At 39.4% G+C, this 21,895-nt stretch overlaps 1 protein-coding gene across 4 annotated transcripts in view; it reads left to right on the forward strand.

The window, feature by feature from the left end:
- The window catches only part of CEP350 (centrosomal protein 350), an 80,133-nt gene that overhangs the window by 12,938 nt on the left and 45,300 nt on the right, over nucleotides 1–21,895 (forward strand). For 2 of the 4 annotated variants that reach the window (XM_067300605.1, XM_067300604.1), the window contains 12 exons: nucleotides 491–534; nucleotides 1,434–1,548; nucleotides 2,292–2,424; nucleotides 3,690–4,318; nucleotides 4,843–4,953; nucleotides 8,837–8,950; nucleotides 12,103–12,246; nucleotides 13,464–14,119; nucleotides 14,749–14,870; nucleotides 17,220–18,283; nucleotides 20,010–20,163; nucleotides 21,393–21,556. In XM_067300605.1, coding sequence (XP_067156706.1) covers nucleotides 491–534; nucleotides 1,434–1,548; nucleotides 2,292–2,424; nucleotides 3,690–4,318; nucleotides 4,843–4,953; nucleotides 8,837–8,950; nucleotides 12,103–12,246; nucleotides 13,464–14,119; nucleotides 14,749–14,870; nucleotides 17,220–18,283; nucleotides 20,010–20,163; nucleotides 21,393–21,556 — 3,450 coding nt within the window. The remainder of the gene's footprint in view (nucleotides 1–490; nucleotides 535–1,433; nucleotides 1,549–2,291; nucleotides 2,425–3,689; nucleotides 4,319–4,842; nucleotides 4,954–8,836; nucleotides 8,951–12,102; nucleotides 12,247–13,463; nucleotides 14,120–14,748; nucleotides 14,871–17,219; nucleotides 18,284–20,009; nucleotides 20,164–21,392; nucleotides 21,557–21,895) is intronic. The other 2 variants (XM_067300607.1, XM_067300606.1) reach the window with 2 other exon arrangements.

A 21,895-nucleotide genomic window follows, 5' to 3' on the forward strand; every position in this document is an offset into this window, starting at 1 on the left:
TTTGTTTGAAATGCGTACAGTTCAAAAACATTAGTATTCAAAGTTCACATACTCAAAGATTAGTATCTGAGCAGCATCTTCCACTGACCATGTGTTCATGCTCAGTTTACTGAAGAAGAAAATAAAAAATAACAGTAGTCAAAACTATAGTATAATGGAAAAATGTAAGATATTTGTGTTGGGGTAGATAACCAGCTTTATGTTATCTTCTAAACATCTTGTAAAATGTGGGGCAGATTTGGCTTAAAGTGTAATAATGCACTCAACCTAACTTAATGAACCCATTAAATTTGATATTTAATATTTTATTGCTCTGTTAAAATGAATCTTGACTAATAGCAGCCTCTCACAGAGGAGAGATACAAGCTGGACTGGAATTGAGTCATTAAAAGAATTTGATTAGTGAGTCATTGAAAATTGTTTTGAAGCCGTTTTTTCTTTCATTTTCCATGTACTAATGAGAAACTTACTCCTGTGTTTCTACTCTAAGATCTAACTGCAGCATGGGCTACTTTTTCTGAGACTAAGGCTGCTGTAAGTACTTTTTCTTTCTTTTTCTCCTTACCCTCAACCCCTTCAGTTAATGTCTATAACGGTTTTAACCAAGGTATTATTTTGCTCAGTGGTTTGATTTTAGGTAAGTGGAAAATAAGCAAATTGTTGGAGTACCTGGATGTTGGATATTCAGGTATTTGTATTCTTCTATACACAGTAGAATAACTTTTTGCCACTGTAAGCTTAGTCTTGAGTGTAGTAATACCTGAAAAGTCTTGAGGATAATATTGCCTTAACTTCTATTTAAGAAAGTGCTGAGTTCTCATTTTTCTGAAAAAATAAATCTCCCTTGCTTAGCCAAAACAGAGACACTGTCTATACCAGTGCATTTCATAATCCTGCATGTTACTTTGAGCAATGGATTTGCTCTCTTTCTGTGAGAACTTAGGTGTTTAAGATACCCTACTGTGTTTTCTAAATATTGGCTTCAGTGAAGCCAAACTGCTTGGTTTTCTTGGGAATTTGACTTTTTTCTGTAGCTTTGCCCCTCTTGCTTGAATAGCTGAACATCAGTGTGGGGTTTTACATGTGGAAGCCTGTATCAGTTCCATTTTGAGAGGAGTATTATACAATATATTCCAAGGGGAGTTAATATTTCATTGAGGCCAAGCATTAAGACTCTGAATGGCATGTTATTATTCATTTCTTCACAACAGCCTACTTACGGAAACACAACTATGCAGCAAAACCTAATGTAGGTAATCTTTTTTAACTAATCTTTTAAATCCGATGTAGTTTCTGGTCGTAAGACTGTTTTGCCACAACAGCATTCAGAAGTTTGTTTCTTTATGAAAATGAGGAAAATCTTACCATATAAAAAAATCTTTATCTTAAAAATTGCAAGCAATATTTTAATTTTTACTACCTTCAATTTCTAGCTACGTCATATAGAGAACAAATTGGAAATAGTTCCCACCAGCACAGCTGTATTTGATTCCGTCATGGATGCCAAGAAGCCCTGTGCTAGCACTAGCAGGAAAATAAGCCGTAAGGGTATGTACTATTTAAGATATAGAATGTAAGGCAGGGTAAAGCCACTGTTTTCTGGGAAGCCCTGTCCCCCTCCCCCAGGTTGTCTCCTCTAAATGATCTATATTCATGAAGGTCTAATGTCCAGGAGAAACTCATTTTTCCTTCCTTTAGCTTGGGAAAAAACGTGCTAACATAGTCTTCTGGCTAGAGGCAGTGACAGGACTTGCCAGATGCTGTGAGCGACCACTGCTTAAACTACGCTGATAACCTTGTTCTTGTGGCATTTGGGGTAACAGCTGTATGTGCCTGTGTTACATTGGAGTAACCATTTATATTTTCTGATATTTGTCAACTGTTACACCCTGAGAGAATGCTAAATCTGATGTGTTCATGATTTCATTTTAGAAGAGCATTTGCTTATAAGAAATTTTAATGCTAACTTTTAGAGGACTCTAGTAGCTTGGCATTGGACAAAACCAGATTGACCTCTAGTGGCAACGCAGTCAATTTGCTTAGGTTTAATTACTTCTGATTAAGGTTTAAGCGTTATTGTCTCTTTATAAATATTACTATTGTTTCAAGCATTTACCACCTTGCTCCTAGTATCTTGAAGCAGCTTTTTGAAAAAGAGAGGTAATACTTTCTGTGACGTTTTTGAGCACTGGTTGAACCCAAGAACGGCTGCTTTCTTGATTGTTCAGCCCCAAGAGCTTTCTCTTCCTAGAGAGGTAAGTCTACAGCAGATTCTTTGGCTTCTGCTTCAGCTTCCCGGTCCTCCAGCCAAAATAAATCAAGCAAGGAGAAGTCCTCACGCAGCCCTCTTCGAGCAACCACTCTTGAAAGCAATGTGAAGAAAAGCAACCATGTGGAATTTCGTGAGCCATTGGCTTCATACAGGTTAGTGCTGGGAGAACTGACTATTAAAGAAAAATATGCTAAGACCAGAATTAAGCTAATACCAAAGTTTTGGACAACTCCTCAAAAGCTAATTTGCTCCCTCCCCTCACCTACCCACATAGGCAGCATATGGTGCTGGACAAAAGTGTCTTCCTTTTTAAAAATGTTATAAATTTATTTTTTGTTCAGTGAATATGAGTTTGAAGTCAAGTGTTTGTAAAGGGGCTGCAACATCAAGTTGACATGGCTGTGGCCTCGGGGGACTCGTGGGTTTCTTAGGTATTTAGCTTCAGTAGCAACAACTGAAAAGAATATTTCCTCATGCTTTTTTCAGCTTTATTTGATCTGTTCTTCAGCACGGGTTCTGAAACACATTACCATAAGGCAGTGTAGAACAAGAACATCTACTACTGAAGATGCATTCAGTTTTCATTATGCATGTTTGTATGTGAGAAGCCCAAAAACTAGGTCATCAAAGGAATAAGAACAGCTGGATCTGTCTTGCCAAAATGTAATGTTCTCAGTTAAGGGTTACGAGTCATGTTTCTGCATATATATATGTATATATATATATGTAAAATATATTGAATGAGAGCATTTGTCCTAGCAAAATTGTATTTTCCTTACTTGCTATTTTAAATTTCCATATGTCATTAAAACTTATTCCTCTGAAAAAATGGGGTAGGGAAGATGGTTGTGGAAAAATGCTTAGTGGTACTTAGCTTGCTGAACTTCTGAGCACTTAGTAAGCCTTAAATTCACTGCGATACTTGTCAGTGGCTGTAGTGCTCAGATATAAGGCAGGGTGTTTTGGTGCAATTTTTCTTTCTGTCTGCTAATGAGTATGGTCTTGAGTTGCATGTGTGAATTGCTTTGTTTTAGAGAATATATATTTGTGATGCTTCTCATTTAAGTTTATACACTTGTTTTTATTTAAAGCTTTTTTTAAATTGAAGGATGACATTACTGCTTGCTGGTTTTATTTCATGCTGTAATTTCAGCTATTCGACTTTATATGTAATCCTGTTTAGATAGAGAGTGCAGAAAATACTTTGAAATTTTTAATAGAAAGATTTTTCAGTTTTGTCAGATTTGCACTGTTAAAGGGATTGCATTCAAACTGTAAAAGAATTTAACTTTACAGTGGAGAGTGAGCATAGGAAGGTGTTCTTTTAATTCATGGGTGGTAATAATTGCTGGGTTGGAAGGTCCTACAGTTTTGTTTCTGATGTTGACTTTTTTTCTTCCCTCTTTATTTACATCAGGGATACATATGGTTCTCCATCTTATCAGAGTTCTAGCCAGCTAGAGGCCAAGCGACTTTTGTCTGGTTTGGACTTCAGTGAAGCAGAAGGAAAGACTGAAGTAGCAAGCCGTATGATATATGACAGAGATGAACGTGATCTACACAGCAGAGATTTTGAAAGCCCAGGTTCTTCTGCTGCAGATGAGACTGTTGTTAGGTATTTGAATGACCGACCGGCAATTGATGCCTTGCAGAATAATGAGGTATTTCTTAAAGTTGCAACACCTCCAAGATTGGAAGAAGAAAAAAATAGTGGTTCCAGAGATGAGAGTAGCACTAAAACTTCTGTGAATAGCGCATCTCAGGACACTGAACCAAAAGGATTCCAGCTGGCAGAGTCTTCCCCTTCTTCCACCAGTACTTCTAGTGCTCATAGGCTGGAAATTTTGAAACGGCGGCAGCATGATGTGAAATTAGAGAAGCTGAAGGAGCGGATTCGAAAGCAGTGGGAGCATTCTGAAGAGCAAGGTGGCAGAGGGCAGCATCTGGGATATGCTGAGAAACCTGTAGTCATCACAAATACAGAGAATGCAGTGACTCCCAAGGTCAGAAAAGTGGCGGCTGCACCTGCTGCTCCAGCATACAAAGGTATGAAGGTGCAGAATTTGACTGTTAGTTACACGTGGAGAAGGAGCAGAGTTCAATTTGTTGAACAATATGTCAAAACATGGAAGTGACTCATAGCGGAGTTTGCGCAATACAGGAGTGGATAGGATCATTTGCTCACAGAAATGAGCAAGAAAGAAAAGAAATTCTTGCCAATTTTCAAAAGTATCAATTCTTTTGAAATTCTTTATTTCTTTTCTCACAAATTGCTATAAAAAGGAATCTCACTATCTTACTATTTGTGTTTACTTGGATATGGTTTTTTTGTGGTCCTAGAGGTTAGTAACATTGCGTGTATTGGAAAAGCCTTTTGCATTTTTAGTAGTTCTTTCCTTCATCCAGTCTGTTGTCTTTCAACTATTGGTAGGCTGGTATATTGCTTTCTTCTGTTTTATTCTTACAAATTAAAGTAGTTCCTTTTTTTGCTTGACAATTCCCTTCCACCCCCAAAGGCTTTATTTACGTTTTGCAGAGTTATTTTAAACTCTTAAGTTGTTTACTTTCAGGTTTCAATCCTGCTGAAACAAAGATTCGCACTCCAGATGGAAAGGTCTGGCATGAAGAAGAATTTCACATTAGCCAGGAGCTGTATAGAGGTATAGCACTCCAGTTAACAGGTGAGATACAAGCTGAATTTATTAAGCCATGCAGACTTTTCTCTAAGAGGCAGATAAATTTACTTGGTACAAATCCACAAAGTCATGGAAATAAAAAATTGAAGAAATGAGTGTTGAATATGTTGTACCCCTGTCTACAGGAGAAGTGACTGGCTGAACACTTAGACTTTTTTTTTTTCTCCCCCATTCTCTCATAAAATATTTTTAACAGAAAAGAAATACTGAAAAGAATCAAATGATGGCTTTTCTTTGAAACGAATAAAAAAGTTTGCAGTAAAACAGGTTTTTTTGTTCGATGTTGTGATTTCTTTATACATATTTACTTGAAAACTATTTCCTGTTTAAAAGAATGAGCCAAAACCACTTTTGATTTTGATGACCCCATATTCCTCATGGAAACAATTTTGATATTCTTTTTTGCCATCTTTAACACCATTAAAGTGATAAGCGCACCACATACTGGATGTTGAAGCCTGAATTCTACTTTCTTCAGAGTGGTGTTAACAAACTGTCAGTCCTGAAACTAGCATAGGAATTGTTAGTATAGCAGTGCTTTAGTTGGGAACGCATAGGTAGCTAAAGGGGAGCTGTGGAACGTCTCTGGCAATTGCTTATTGGGACATGCCTTCAGCTATGGTGCAGGAGATGGTATATGCCATCGAGTTGACTTAATGTCTCCCAACTTGTAGAACTGTCATGTATTATATCAGAATAATCCAAATCCTTGAGGTTCTTGGAGGAATTCTTGCTGTCCCAAAGGCTTGCACACAAGGACTTGGTCAGAGGTCTTCCCTGCATTCCAGAAGACACAGTTCAGCTGTTTCAAGCTGCCCTTCAGAGGGGTTGGTGTCCTCCAAGAAAGTGAGGTTTCTATTTTACAGGGGTAATTAGGATAACTGCTGTGGTGCTATTATTGTGTGACTTTTACTGGGGAGGGGAAGAACAGGTAGACCAGAAAGAGATGTATGAAACCTATTAAAAAAGTTGAATTTTATTTCCTCTATAATTCTTTTGCCTTCAGTATTGTCACACTTGGAGGGGGGATGGGACTGCGTAACTTTGCAGTGGTATAGTAGAGCAGAACATTACCTCTCAGGTTTATTCTACATAAAGGTGTAGGCAGAAATGTTGAATGCTAAAAGCTAGAAAACTGTTATCAGATAATTTGTTATTTTAATACCTTATTCTTCCTCTTTCCTTGATGGCCTTTTAAAATACATTAAATATTGTTGTTGCAAAACAGGAACACAAGACAAAAGATTTTTTTAGGTGATGAGCTCATTTAATGACACAGTATTTTGATGCTTAAAACTGTAAGCAAAGATGATAAAATTTGCTTTATTGTTGTTTTACAGTTAATCTGCTAGAAGACCAGAAGTATAACACATGCTTTAGGTTTTTAGATTTACTGCTTCAAGACCCATCTTTATTCATTTTTCCCTCTGGAAAACTGTACTATCATTGACAGCTCTTTTCTCTAGCTAATCTAGGGTTGGATACCCAAGTGTGCTATTTAATTTGCTAGACTGGTTACAGTGAAGTGCTGTAAGGTTGAATTGCTTTTGACTGACCAAGTTGGGGGGAGGGGGGAGAGATCAAAGGAATAAAAAGGAAGGGAATAGAAAATAAAATCCACTGAGGAGCTCCAGCTTTGCAGCTTAAGAGGTTGCTTATTATGTAGCAGAAATAATTTTTCTCGTATGGTCAAAACATATTTCAGACCAGAGGAAAATGTGATGTGATGGTATATCTGCAGGTTTCTTTGTATGTTGCTAGTGACTGGTGTGGAAATGATGAGACTTCAGTTTTCTTTTGCTTGGACAACTTGTCAAGGTACTGAGGAGTTTTTCAGGAACCACTCAGAGAAAAGTTCAGAAAGGGCAGCTGCTTCCTTTCAATGGAATTGTTGTGCAGATACTCTATTCAACATCAGTCCATGCATTTAATGCCACATTTCTCAAGACTTCTAATTTACATTAGCTTTTTTTTTTTAGTTTTGACAAACTTAATATGAATTATTCTTAAGTTCTGTATAAAAATCCAAATTTTTTAAGTTTCATATGTCCAATTCAATTGTCCTATTAAAAAGGCATTTAGATCTTACTTTCAGAGGACTTCTGTCAACAAAAGCAATGAGCTGTGTGTGTGTTCAGCTATGTGCCTGTCCCGATGCCCGTTTTAACTAAAGTTACAGCCTGTGGAGCTTTGGGTGTAGGTAGTCAGTTGCATCAAAACTGTTCCATGCTCTCCAGTGCTAAAATAAGCTAGAAGATCTCTGATATCTTCAGAAGCATTTGTTTTCCTCTAAATTGAGGCTTTTATATGTAAGCATAGACCATGCAGAATATCTTACCTTGTTTAGCAGTTAGTTTGGAGGATGTTATTTATCCCCCAAACGTTCAGTAACTGTGTTTTAAAGATACTCAAAATTGGCCTTGCTAGAACAAAATTGCTATAATATGAGTAGAGTGGTGGGAAGCAGTGTGCGGGTTCCCAACGGCTGTAGGGACTGTCACCACTGAAAGAGGGAAAGAGACAATTTAGATTTCTGCAAATGGAGTCACTGAGGCCTCTGGTCCTTAGATTTGATGCATCGAGTCTGTCTTCCTTGCACTTGTTGGCACGTGAAAGATGACTGGAAAAATTGTGAGGAAAGAATACAAAGAATATAATGAACTCCTTAAAATCCTGTTCCCAAATCCTTTAATGTTCTCTCTCTAATACTTCCTATATGGGCATCCATCAGACGGATTCAGCTGAAATTATGGATTGTAAAAGTTAGTATTGGCATCTAAGTAGTAAGGCTTCAAATCTGTTAACACTGGGCGTTGCTTCCTGAGGTTGTTTTAGGTTGTCTGATCATCTTCTTTGTAGAAGAGGAGTAAACAAACCATGGTAATAGTGGCCATGTGGTTACTTTAGCTTCAGCTTGTTTATACTGGAATTAAGAAAAGAGCATCTTCAAAGCATGTAAACTGAAGTGTTTTAACAAGTCCTTAGAAATGCGCGGTGCGGACTGCTGCCTCGGAGCGTAGAGCCTGCCTGTCCTTCCTGAGCAGCGTTTGCCTCTGCTTGTGCTGGCCCTGAGACAGCGGGAGGCCCGCTCAGCGGGGTGGTGATTGCAGATCTCATCCCGTGCTCCCTTTTCTCTTCCGTTTGCCCTAATGTGCAGGCAATTTGGTAAAATATGATTTTTGGTTCACCTTTAGTAAATGTTTCTGGCATCTCTAAAGCCTAACTGTGTTGTAAGCGAGGGCTTAAGTGACACAGAATAGTTCTGCTTCACTGGGCGCGTTCTGTGACAAATTTTGCAGAAAGTGAAGCACGTGGGTATTCTCGCTTTCGCACTTCGGCGTGGAGGAACGAATGAATGTGCTGTCATGCGTTAATGTGGAGGCAGCAGCCCATGTATCTGAGCAGTGAAGGAACTGTGTGTTCTTGGGGAACATTAATACTGGAAATTGTAATGTCTTTAGTAGAAGAGAACCAGCAATTGTTCCTGTCAAACTGTAAAAATTGCTCTTCAGATTGAAAAGGAACTTTGTGAAGCTCCATTATGGCTGTTGTCTGTGGCTTTGCTATGTTCTGGTGCACAGGTAAACAGTACTTGGTTCAAAATGTTCATGCTATAATGTCTTAGGAAGAAAATAAGGTATACCACCCCAAATTATTATGGGGTGCATTTGTAAGCTTTGAAGCTCCAGAGAGGGTTTTAAAATGCTCAGCTCGAAGGTAATGGATCTCAGTCTCAGTCTGGGATGGTGAGTGATTTTTGTTGTGTTTCTGAGCTCCACTTTTTCAAGGTAAATGTTGAAGCAAGCTTGCCTTTATATGTTTGTTCTTTCCCATGGGATATCACTTAACAGCTCTCATTTGTTTTTAGAGGATTCAACAGTGAAAGAAAAACCTAGTGAGAGAAACAATGAGAAAAAAGCAACCAGACCAGTGCGGAAAGTTCAAAAACTGACACGATTGTCAAGTCCGGATTCCAGACAAGGTGACGAGCGCTGCTCCTGTAGGGGGAAGGCTGTTTGGTGTGCTTCAGAGATGAATTTGGTCTGAAGAAATGGGGGGAGCTGGGGGATGGGGGTTAAATGAAAATAATAATGCTTTTGAATTCTTCTCAGATGTGCAAAAATGCATCTTATAGTATCTTTGTGCATTGTGTGCTGTGCTGTGTGTGGGGTTGTATTTTCTTTTTAAAAAATTTTTAAATTTTCCATTTTCCCGCTTGCTGTGTGCAGTTTATGGAAACTGCTGAAGAATGCATGTTTCTTGTGGGATATGCGTAGGTACCTGTCAGGTTAGTGGAGACAAAAAGTAACAGCAGCTTCATCCTGGATCCTGCTTCTGTTTGCTTCTGTGGAAGCTGTTTGGTGCCTGACCCGTAGCTCAGTGCATAATGATGAGAGGAGGAATGGATTAAAATGCTAACTGCTGAGCAAGGAGTGGGGATGGAGCCAGTGGGTCTTGTTGAGTTGCCAGAGGGGCTGTGGTGAAGGCTGTGCTCTTGTGTGAGTTATCGTGATGTCTCAGTCAGGAAGCAGAGAACAGAATTTCCTTCTGTTTCTTCGCTGGCTAGGGGCTCTGGTACTCTTCCGCGTGCTGTGTCCAAGTTGTTGCCGTCCTGCACCCTTGGTTCTGGCTTGGCCAATTCTTGACTGACTTTTCCAGTTAGTGAAAGATGTAAAAGCATGTTGCCTGGCACTTCCTACAGTCCTCATCTCACTTACTAATGAAGATTTCTTTTTTAAATTTTCACTGTTGTCTTAAACCTCTACTGTATATTAAATAATATTACAGTATTTAGAAAAGATCATGTGGGTAGGTTACTGTAGAGTAATGGCATATAGTAGGAAGTGAAATTAACTGCACCGTGGGATTCTCTCACTGCTTCTTAGTTGTCCAGTTGTGTTAATCTTTTGTATTGTGAGTAACAAAAGAAATGGGAGGACTTCCACATCTGTTTCGTATTTGTTTTTAATTTTCAAATGCAGTAAGCAGTTAAGAGTGCAGTCACACTAGGGAGTATTTTTTTCCTTTAAGTATGTGCAAGGTATGTTGAGGTAGTCATCTCTTGCACCTTTAAAGGCTGTATATTTCTCCTTGTGTACAGTGACACATAACCAGTAAACATTTTGTTTTGTTGAAGAAAGCCTATAAACAAAAAAGGTGATTTTTAAAAATAAATTATTACAAAGAGTTTTTGAGAGTAAAGTGAAAATGCACTTGTGCATGCTGTAAGTAATGAAGCTGCGTGTAAATATTAGATTGTGATAATGATTGCTAATACTTGAAACTGGTACTGAAAGTAAGTGTTAAATATGGGTTTGCTTCTACCTGTGCTGATCAATTAATAATGTTTAAGGAACTGTACTAAACTATCTGTGACAATCGCTAATGAGGGAGGAGCACGGAGACTGTTTCGCGTTTTAATGGCACTGGCTGTCTCTGTAGGGGTCTAAATGTGAGGAGAATGATGTCCTGAAATCCCTAGAAGAGAAAGAAGAACCAGATCTGACTCAGTGACGTGTCAGTGATGGTCCATTCTCCTCCAGTCACACAGCAGTAAGAAGCTGTTCAACATAGCCAAGGCTATAAATAGCCACAGCTCATGTTCTGCTCCCTTAGCTCGTTTTAGTTCAAACAGCTGACTTGAAATGGAAGATGAGTCTTTCCACTGCCTTTTTGAAGGAGCACAGAAGTAACTGAGAACAGTGAGCTAGGCAAGAGAACCCCTTTGGCTGATGCCTCTCTCTAAAAAAGAGGCTTGTAGTAAACATGTTTCAAGTGAGAAGTTTGTAAAATGTTTGGATAGTTTGCAGTGCAAGCAGAAAGTACTGTCAGTAAATGGATGAAATAGTGGGTTACAGATTTCTTACTGAATGTGTTCCCTGCCTCTGGTTAAGAAAAAGGGGAGGGGGAGAAGCCTGAGGACCTGGAGTGTCAAAGCACTCTTGGGCTGCTGTGCTGGATTTCGCTTTAAGTTGCTTTGATGCCATGTTTTCAAAGTCCTGTAGGGCCCCGGACTACAATCCCGTTTTGTTTTCCTAGCCTCTGTGTTGTGTTCATGCCGTAGTGTATGGGTTGGTTTGTTAAAGATGTGCTGTCAAAAATAGAAACTGAAATTGGGTGGTTTGAAATCAACTGAAATTTATGTTTTCGAGTTAGGTATTTTTGCAGCAAAAAAAACCTCCTAAATGATCTAAACTAGGTAATTCATACTTTACTTTTTTATGATATTTTTTCTCCAAAGCACTTCAAGATGATTGTTTCAAAAAATGATTAATAGTATTGGAAGGTAATGGGAAGAAAAGTGAATGAGTTGAATTAAGTATTTAATCTAATCAATGTTTGGTAAAGGTGCCACTGTACCAGTTTTCATCATTTAATTACATGTAGGATGATAAAATGATATTAATTCCATTTTTAATTTGGTTTCTGCCATCTGCAGAGCAGTCTGTACTTCATTTAAGTATCAGCTAGTAGGGTAATATCTCAGCTTTTTTTCCAGTTATGGTGTAGAAATTCCAGCTAGAGGACAGTGAAGTAGTGTTGCTTAGGACAATTTCGGCTCCGTATTTGTTACCTCCTCCTGAGACACCTATCTTTAAGATTGTCTGTTTAAAGTTCTTCCTAGAAACTCAGCTAGCATTCTCTTAATGCGAAGATGAATCTTTTTTTAATGCCCCACCTTTGCTTTTGTTCTTACTATTTTGACATTTTAGATTGTTTTATTTTTTTTCTTATTTTCTTGTTTTAAGTGGAGATGAACAGCTTTTTTTCAGTATTCTATAAATATTTCCCCTCTCCCTCCAGTAACATTTGCCTATAAGTTTTAGACCTATATAAGCCTTTTTTTTTTTTCCAAATTTTGTAGGGCTTTAATGGCTATAAGATGTTTTGAATTTTTACATTGTATTATGTGTGGGCACAAAGCACTGATGGTTGTATGATTCAGCTGTGGAGGATCTTCATGGTGCATCACTGCTGTGTGACTGTGTAACTGCAGCTGTACCACTTGTGCAAAATTAAATGGTGGCTTTTGGTGTAGTAATGGTTAACAGTTGCAATACATACTTAGCTTTCTTTCTGATGCACCAGAAAATCCATCCAGCACTTGAATTTTATTTATTACTTACTATGCAGGTGGAAACTATGTAATAAGTGCATCTTCCTGGAGGGAGGGACAAAAGCTGGTAAAAAAGATACTGGGCCCGGCCCCCCGAATAGAACAGGACAGAAGAGCTATATCTAGCGACAGAACAGGACGAGAGAGAGCTACGAAGTCTGGTAAGTTGTACTTTATCACTGTGCTTATTATTATTATTTTTTAAATTTATTATCTAACTGTGCATATCTGTGAAATTAAGCAGACTCCTGAGATAGAATGTAATCCATTTCTTATTAAAATAACTCTGATTTTTAACTTTTTTTTTGGTGGGGTGGGAGGGAGTGGGGAAGGAGGGGGTAGAGGGGTGTTACTTAGGTTTATAGTTGTGATGCATAACCTCTCTGCCTGGATGGATTATGAAGCTTTTTTTGGTGTCATGGGAAGTCTGCCCTGCCCACTCAACTTGCCACACAGTACATGCACGTGCTATGCAGGTGCTCAGAAGCTCTGGAAAAATTGGAAACAGGTTGCAACCAGAAGAATGGATCACTTGCACTCTGACTTTGCCTCTTGAGGCTAGTGGAAGAAAGAATGGCTGTAAATGGTCTACAGGCCACATGAATTTTGCAGGTGGCTGCATATAATATGTAAGCTATGGTTGGGCATCCCTGTATTACAGGAACTGTGTCTCTTCCGGATACTATATACTGTCATCCATGTCCATCCCTAAGTCTTTAATGATTCCTCCACCAGCCCTTTTCAGAATATACCCAGAATCTCAGGTGGGCCAAGTAAGGGGTGGTGGTAGCAGCTGTGCTTCTTATGACCTTGAGGAGGTGGTGCGGTTGGTACAAGAGCGAGTAGACTGTGAGCTGAGCCAAATTATGATACTGCATGTTTGAAGCAGAAGCACACCTACAGTGAGATCTGCATAGGTAACGTCATCTTGGAGAACCTCAGCTGAGGTGACTAGGCAGGTTTTGCTCCAAAGAAAGAGGTTTCCTGAAATACTGAAGAACGGAATTGTGTTTGGTTGTGTGTATTTCAGAGCCATTAGAAAAAGAGAGGTATATTGTGCCAATTGAGTTAAAAAGTTGAAAGTATCTGTCTGAGGCTACTTGTCTAAAGATGTGCAAAGTTGTATGCAGAGTTAAATCTGGTCAAGTTTTCATGTGCAGTAAATTTGCAGCTAGGTTTTAACAAACGTATAGTTGCGCTTTTTTTTGACTGTGTTTATCGCTATCTCTATCATGACTGCAATCTTTTAGACAATTTCTCATCACTACTGTACAGCTCACCCCTCTTCCATCCTCATTTTTGCAGCTGTTTCAGTGATGGCATGTAGTTTCCAAATCTGATTTTTACCTGAAATATTTGACCTGTATTATTCTTTTAGCAGGCCGTATTGGAAGGACAGGTTCAGATTCTAGGCTGGATGTTACCCATAAAACCTCTTCAAGAAGCTCTGAAAGGTCGAGAAGTAAAGTACGGTCTGAGACTAATCTGAAGAAACTGGGATCTACTCGTCCAGATGATAACCAAGGAGATCACACCTCCTTAAATAAGGACTTCCTGCCAGTGGAGATACGTGGAATTCTTGATGACTTGCAGTTGGATTCCATGAGTACAAAGCAAGAAAAAGATGTGGAAAAGCAGAATCAGAAATGTGTTTTGCCTACACAAAATACCAGGAGCCACAGTCCAACTAAAAGGAAACCAGACAAGCTAGCTGCCAGTGAGGAGCCTCAGGTGATCTCTAAGAAACGTCACTATGATACAGATGAGGTTCGTCAGTACATTATTAGGCAGCAAGAGGAGAGGAAGAAGAAGCAGAATGAAGAGAAGAAAGCACAAAAGGAGGCAACAGAACAGAAAAACAAAAGACTCCAAGAGCTCTACAGAAAGCAGAAGGAGGCTTTTAGTAAAGTAAAGAACGTGCCACCTCCTGAACCTTCTGCAGCTAAACGGTTACAGGAAACGTATTCTAAACTACTGCTGGAACGGACTTTTTTAGAAGAGCCAGCTCAGCTGCCCACGGTGCAGGAAACGCAGGTATAGCTGATTCGTGTGTTGCAGTTGCTTGCATAGATCATATGTTTAGGAAGGTCATGAGTTGTCCTGATGCAGTTAAGAGAAAGGGCACAAAGCAAGCTGTGAAAGTAGCTTTTGCTTACAAGATGTAGTGGCATTGATCCAGACCTCCTGCTAGCGACTGCTTCTCAGCACAGCAATGCCTGCCAGAAAGGTGAATGGAAATCATCTTTCTATTATAAATAGAAGCAGAGTTGTTATAAATAGAAGCAGAGTTCAGAATATTGAATAACAATCAGCTGTAGTGGTTGGTCCTTAAGAAATTGTAAACGTAAGTCAGTCCATGAATTGAAGGGCTTTGACAGAGGTTACTGTCAGTGGCCGCACTGAATCAGCAGTGAGTTAAATAAGTTTGCTAGTCAGAAACTGAGTATGAAAGAAGATTAATATTATTTCGATGTGTTCAGTTGAACCAGCTCAGTGTATGAACAATGTTGAACATCTGTCTTGTGTTTTTAAGTCTTTGCGTGGTAGGAAAGATGTGATAATATGTAGAGAAATTTAAGCCTTTTCAGTTATAATGACACATGAGCTTCTAAAACTCCTACAGACTTTTGAAAATGTATTCTTCTGGTTATCTTCATTTCTAGCCCAGACCTGGTTATCAACCATCTGGGGAATCTGACAAAGAAAACAAGGCTCAAGAGCGTCCTCCTAGTGCATCTTCAAGTAGTGACATGTCGCTGTCAGAGCCTCAACAGCCGCTACTAAGGTGAGCAGTTATGAGCCTTTTGAGAGAGGTGAAAATAGGGCCACTAGTCTCTTAAGTTCATGTTCTATAGAGAATAATTGTCTTTATGGCAATTATAATGTTTTTCTCAAAAAGGAGGAAGCTGATGCAGGAAAGTATATGAAAACGTTGGTTACTGGTATTTATTGAGTCTATAAATAAAGTGAATGGTTGTTACTGTTAATCTTTTGTTGACGTCGGAGAGATGTGCATTTCATACTGGGAGACTATATTTCCTTTGTCATTGCCAGCAAGCAATAACAGCTGATCATGTAAATATATCTGTCAGTTTTTCTTACTTGATTTACTTCATTGTTTCCATCTCATCTATTCTCTTGGGTTCAGGCCTCTAATTACTATCCTTAAAGTACCAAACACCTCTGCTTTTGCTTAAACTACCGTTTGCCTATTTCCCATCTTGCCGCTTTCCCTATTTTTAATTGTTCAGTGTCCCATCAGAGTTCCTCTTACTGTAAGTTAAGGTGCATAGCCAAACATTTTAAGGAAATAATAATCATAAGGTTTCTTGCACATCCTTAATTGTCCTGTTGTGCATAGGTGTCTTCATTTTTAATTACATAAGCAGTGTCAGCTTCGATTGTCCTTACTTACTCAAATCAAAACTGACTTTCTAAATTCAACAAGACCTGTTTTCATTGTAGAAAAGTTCAGCTAGGAAGGTTATCTAGGATTATGTACAGAATAGGCTGCTAAACCATATGGTACTAAGTATTGTTATTTTAACATTGTAAGGTAAAAATAAGTGTAACTAGTAATAGTAGGGGAGAGCTGAGATTTACAGGGCTCCATACATTATTTGGAGAGCCTCATAGTAAACAGAGAAGAAGGATTTTGTGGGGAATCACAGAATCACAGAATGGTTGAGGTTGGAAGGGACCTCTGGAGATCATCTAGTCCAACCCCCCTGCTCAAGCAGGGTCACCTAGAGCACGTTGCACAGGATCTCGTCCAGGCGGGTTTTGAATATCTCCAGAGAAGGAGACTCCACAACCTCTCTGGGCAACCTGTTCCAGTGCTCTATCACCCTCACAGTGAAGAAGTTTTTCCTCATGTTCAGATGGAACTGCCTGTGTTTCAGTTTGTGCCCGTTGCCTCGCGTCCTGTCACTGGGCACCACCGAAGAGAGCCTGGCTCCATCCTCTTGACACCCTCCCTTAAGATACTTGTACACGTTAATAAGATCCCCTCTCAGTCTTCTCTTCTCCAGACTGAACAGTCCCAGCTCTCTTACAGCCTTTCCTTATATGACAGATGCTCCAGTCCCTTCATCATCTTAGTAGCCCTCCACTAGATTCGCTCCAGTAGCTCCATGTCTCTCTTGTATTGGGGAGCCCAGCACTGGACACAGTACTCCAGATGTGGCCTCACCAGGACTGAGTTAGAGGGGGAGGATCGCCTCCCTCGACCTGCTGGCAATGTTCTTCCTAATGCACCCCAGGATACCATTGGCCTTCTTGGCCACAAGGGCACATTGCTGGTTCATGTCAACTTGTTGTCCACCAGGGCTCCCAGGTCCTTCTCTGCAGAGCTGCTTTCCAGCAGGTCAGCCCCCAACCTGTCCTGGTGCATGGGGTTATTCCTCCTTAGGTGCAGGACCCTGCACTTGCCTTTGTTGAACTTCATGAGGTTCCTCTCTGCCCACCTCTCCAGCCTCTTGAGGTCCCTCTGAATGGCAGCGCAGCCCTCTGGTGTACCGGTTCTCCAGGTTTGTTATTAGTCAGATACTGTGCAAGTGATATTAGCAAAGGAAGCTCCAGGACTGCATCTTTGGAAGAGCTATCCATTTGCAGAGCTCCTTTTATGCTAATTGGAGCTATCTGTAAATAAAAAGATTGTCTTACAGCATTTTAAACATGCTTGTATTTCTAATTCTCCCTTCCTCTACCTATGCTTAGTGCCTACCTTAAGTAATAGCTGCAGTGAAACATGGGCTGAGTACAACTAGAGGGGTGAGTCTGGGACTAAGAAATCCCATGTGATGGGGTAAAGGGGAGAAAGGAGATGTCTCCTCACTTTTCAAGTCAGGAAACTTGTGGAAAAAGCTTGCTGCTGATGATTAAAAGTATTCAGCTTGTTACAATTCTACATCATACCATATATTGTAAACAGCATTTCAACTTTGGAGGTGCTCTGTTTTTTATAATACTTTTTTTTAACATCCTGCAGTTGTTTCCTCTCTCATTTCCTGCCTCTCTCACCTCCTCCCCCCCAAATAATTCTTTCTGGAAAATAAACTTATGATAATGAGGTGTTCACCTAAAATAACAATACTTGTAAATCACCAACTTAAACATTGACTTTTCATTTCAGAAGTGATTTGATGGAGCCTGCATGGGTGCAGCCAGACAGGTTGAGTCCAAGAGTCCAGCGCTCTCACTCGCAAGCTCTTGTAGGTTCAAATGGAGGCCCGTGCTCCCAACATTGGAGTCTGGAGCAGATGGGCCTTTTGTCAAAGGAGTGTGACGCAGTGTTGGCAGGCAGGAGGAGCCATGCTGCGCCTGTGGGATCGCTGACTTTGACATCGCAGCCATACCTGAATTCATCTGCTGCTCAGCAAAATTTCATAGTAAAACCTACTGCTAACCAATATAAGAGCAAATTAGATCGCATTGAAGCTCTGAAAGCTACAGCTGCTTCCCTTTCTAGCAGGATTGAAAGTGAAGCCAAAAAGTTAGCTGGGGCTGGCATCAATTATGGCACCATGTGGAACTCAGACCATGAATTCCTGCAAGAAAACCAGGATGACGGGTGTTGGGCAAAGGCCGTGAGTCCTCCTGTGAGAGAGGAAAATGAAGACGCTTTTTCAGCCAGAATTCAAAAAATGCTGGGTACCTGTGTGTCTCATACAGCCTTTGATGATAACCTTCCTGGGGTAGGCAACCTTAGTGAATTTAAAAAGCTCCCTGAGATGATCAGGCCTCATACTGCTGCAGTCAGCCTTGGGATGAGGTCCCCTGCTGGTAATAGACATGAAGGGATACTAGGACATTTATCTAAGAGACAAACTGACTCGCCAGGGCGTGAAAGCCAGGCTTATGGCCAGTACAAAGCAGTAATTCCTCATGAGTCCAGCATAGACTCCATCAGTGAAGGGCCTCTCCTGAGTGAGGGGAGCCTCTCGGAGGAGGAAGGAGGCCAACACAAACAATCACCGCTGAAGATGCTGGAGGCATTAAAAGAGAAGGATTTCTGTGTTCGAGAGAGAAATGCTTTTGAGCCCATAAAAGAGTTTCAGAAAGAAGCTGAAAAATATTTGCCACTTTTCACTCAGACAAGTGGCGCACACAGCAGTGGGTCATGGGAGGAACTGGCAAAGGGAAGTCCACACAGTGTCATCAACATCTTTGCAAAAAGTTACCAGCTTCATGGAAAAGGTAAGGAGAAGAAATGGAAAAAAATTGCTCAAAGCTTTCTTGAATCGCTATTTTCAGTTTCGCTGCTCCTTATACTTTATAATTCACAGGTGAGGAATGTGCTTTCAGGTGTCTTGGACATGAATCTGCGTAAGGCTTCCTCACGTAGCTTTTGAATGATAAATGATTCCCTGATCTTTTTTTTCTTTTTTGTCTAAGAAGAAAATTCCCTCTTTTTTGGGGAAGAAGATTATTTTTGTATTAGATTGCTATATATATTTCCAGATCAGTAGCTAACCCATACCTTGGACAATATTAATGATTAAATCGAATCAGTAGCCCTGGGCCAGTTCCATATTTGAGACATGTCTAGAGTCATGCAAAATCATTTAATGCGTATTAATTATATTAAGGACACCTACAGTTACACAGATGTGAATGTAAAGTTTACATTTATCTTATCCAAAGCTGTATACTAAATTGCCTGGGCTGGGTTTGAAAATTGGTGTTTTTATGATGCCTAGCTTCACCATATGAGTTCACTTGTAGAAATCTGCCAAAACTTTCCTTGCCATAAGTCACTCACCTGTGTCTCTCCCCATTCTGTTTACCTCAACTCTGTACAAATATCATCCTTTTAAAATTTTTCTTACTGTAGCACATTTCAGGCCATCTTTGCGGTTTCTAGGCTTGCAAATTTTTAAATAAATACCTAAAAGTAGAAAGGCCCCTTTGGTGAGAAGAGGTAGTCCTGCTGTTTTTGTTTTCTTTATTTTCATGGGAACAAATGAAGCCACCAAGGAGAGCAGAGCCTGTGTTTGGGAGTGTGCATTCTCCTACTGTATATGTATTCCCAATCATCTGGAATAACATACCATCCTGTTGTCTTTTCTGTTTCATTTAAGGCAGAAGGATGAAATGCATGTTTTATGCAGCATTTATTTCATGTCAAACCTCAGTGTGTGTATATCCTGGGTCTCTCTACACACAGCTTGTGCTGTGTTATTAGCAACATGTAACTTTTGCTGTGGGGAAAAGCTGTGCGCTTTTCTTTCGTGTTTTTGCTTATATGAGTTATTCAATAATGTCTCTGAAAACTGAGTGACATGTTCACTCCTAATGAATTAAAACTTCTGTAACTATTTGATTTTGAGAAGATAAGGTTTTGGTATATCAATAGGAAATATCTCTTCCTTAAATGAGCACGTTTCAAGCATTAATCGCTCATTTTAATGCCTTAGGGCATGTTTTACAGAAGTCTGATGCAGGATGCTTCATTTGATTTTCATTTTTGTTCAAAATTATTTCTTCATTTTGTGAGTACTGTTTCTCTTGCCTTGAATTCCTTGTTTTGAAGAGGAATGTTTTCCAAGAAGTTAATTTATATCGTTTGCTGTTGATTTTTTTTTTCCTTTTTTGTGTCCCCTAAAGATGATTGCATTTACATTTTCTGCAGATGGCTGTACTCTCAAATGCTGTGCTATTCAAAAATGTGTTAGCTTGAGTGCGTTAATGAAGTAGCCTTTATTAGTTTACAAATAAGGAAGGCTGTGCTTGTTATTTTGTGTTTAAAACTGTCATGGGATGTCTGTACTGTTATTCTGCTGATGTTCTCATTTTGGAAAATAAATCTTTTTAACAGTGTGTGGTTGGAAAGATTTTAATTTCTACAGCTTTGTTACCTGTTTGGTGCAAATTGCGTTTGGTATCGTTTTTTGTCTTTTCCCTCTCTTTGTCCACACTGCAGTGTTTGATGAAAGGTCAAGCGGAGGGTCTGCCCTTCTGCGGCCTTTGCTCCCTGCCGTCAGCCCTCCAGAGAGCATCGTTTCTTATGAAGATGATTTTGCCTCATCACAGGGAAGTAGCACTTTGACAGACAAAAAGATTGCACATGACCTCAGGTAACTGTGTGTTAGACTTGTTATAAAAATCAGCGTGCAGAATTTCTGAGAGAATATAATTAATGCAAAATTTGCTTCATTTGTGTTGGATATCTTTTCTCTTATGCTGTATCATACTGATGAAAATGATCAAGTATTTCCTTACGACCCTTACAGTTAATGTATTAAGCAGCATGGCTTTGAAACAAAGGTTAGTCAAGTACTCTTGATCTCTATATATTTTGGCTCTTTATTAGTCTGGCAGGTACCTTGAAGGGTTCTTACCCTTTGTAATAGGGTGAAAATCAGTTCTCCAACTTTAGTAGCTGTTAAAATTCTCAATTGCTTAGTCTTTGTAAAATCATGAAAGGAAGAAGATCTGGAAGTGTTAAAATAATAACTTCAGTACTTGATAGTTTGTAAAAAGTCTAGAATTGTTATCAGGGTTTCAGTAATGCTTCGTAATGAACGTGTAAAATTTCTGTAAGGACTTTTAAAAACCTTTCTCTAAACTAAGATGACTGTAAATCCTACAGTTTCTACTTTGTTAGTGGCTTCCTAAAAGATTTATGTGGCTTCCTGAATTTCTTAAAACCACTTTTTTTGAATGAGATATATTTACATGTTTTGTGTGTCTTGGAAGGAATATAGCCACAGGTACTGAGTTTAGTTTGTATTTTTTACCTCGGAAGAAAAAAAGGTAAAAAGCAGTTTTGCATGTTGAAAACAGCTGCAAAAAATGCTTCCTTTCTCATTAAGCTTCTTTATTGGTCTTTGCTGGTATTATTCCAGATATAATGCATTACCCCCTGCTCCCTTTTTTTTGCAATTTTTTTTATAATCCTTTATTGAAAACCATTCATACTTCTGTCAATTTATTGATGTTATCAGGTGGCCATAGATTGTCTAAAAGGCAATCATTTTCAGAGTCATTCTTGTGTAGTCCAAGTCTGTAGTCACATAACCATTAGAGTTTGCATCTGAAAGGACGTTCGTTGTCCATCTTCTATTACTTCATATTACAGGAAGTACATTTCAGTATGTTGAATTTTTTGTAAAACTTCTTAATGTCTTTCTTGTCATCGTTTTTAATTTCAAAATCAATGCTTTTCATGGTGGATTTATAATAAGGCTATGTTATTTGGTGTAGTTTTAGTCATCTGTCTCTCTAAGGCATGGTGGATTTCTTGTGTGCAACGTAATGGAGTTGGATCTCTTTAGGTAATCGCTATTTGTGTGTTCCTTTTTAGTGTTGCTGGCAGCAGTAATTCAAGCATTCAGGAAGAAGTTCCTAGTAGGAAGTCTCCCCATGAACCTCGATCTGTAGAGCTTGCATCCCAGCATTCATCCGGACCCCGGTCTGCAGCATCTTCTCGCTCATCTGCTTCCTCTAAAAAGAGAGGGAAAAAGGAACGTAAGTGCAATACTTGACTGCAGGATATTTGCATTTTTGAAGAATGTTTTAGGGTTTTTTATGATGGTAGTTGCAGTCTTTCTACTTATCCAGAAACCATAATCTAATACTGATGGGAGGATTTTTTTGCTCCTTAACCCTCTTTGAAAAATGTCCGTCACATCACATTTGTAAGAAAGTGGCAAATATATCTCCAGCAGTTATGCTCTGATTGTGCAAGCTGTTTAGTTTCCCCAGTCAGTGTTGCAGCCAAGTTTGGTGAATGCTATAGGGCAGGGCAGTTTGTGATGAAAATGCACTTGTGTTGATAGGGTTGTGATCAGCTTGTGTTGATGTTGT

Source organism: Apteryx mantelli, chromosome 8 (assembly GCF_036417845.1).
Source record: "Apteryx mantelli isolate bAptMan1 chromosome 8, bAptMan1.hap1, whole genome shotgun sequence".
NCBI lineage: Eukaryota > Metazoa > Chordata > Aves > Apterygiformes > Apterygidae > Apteryx > Apteryx mantelli.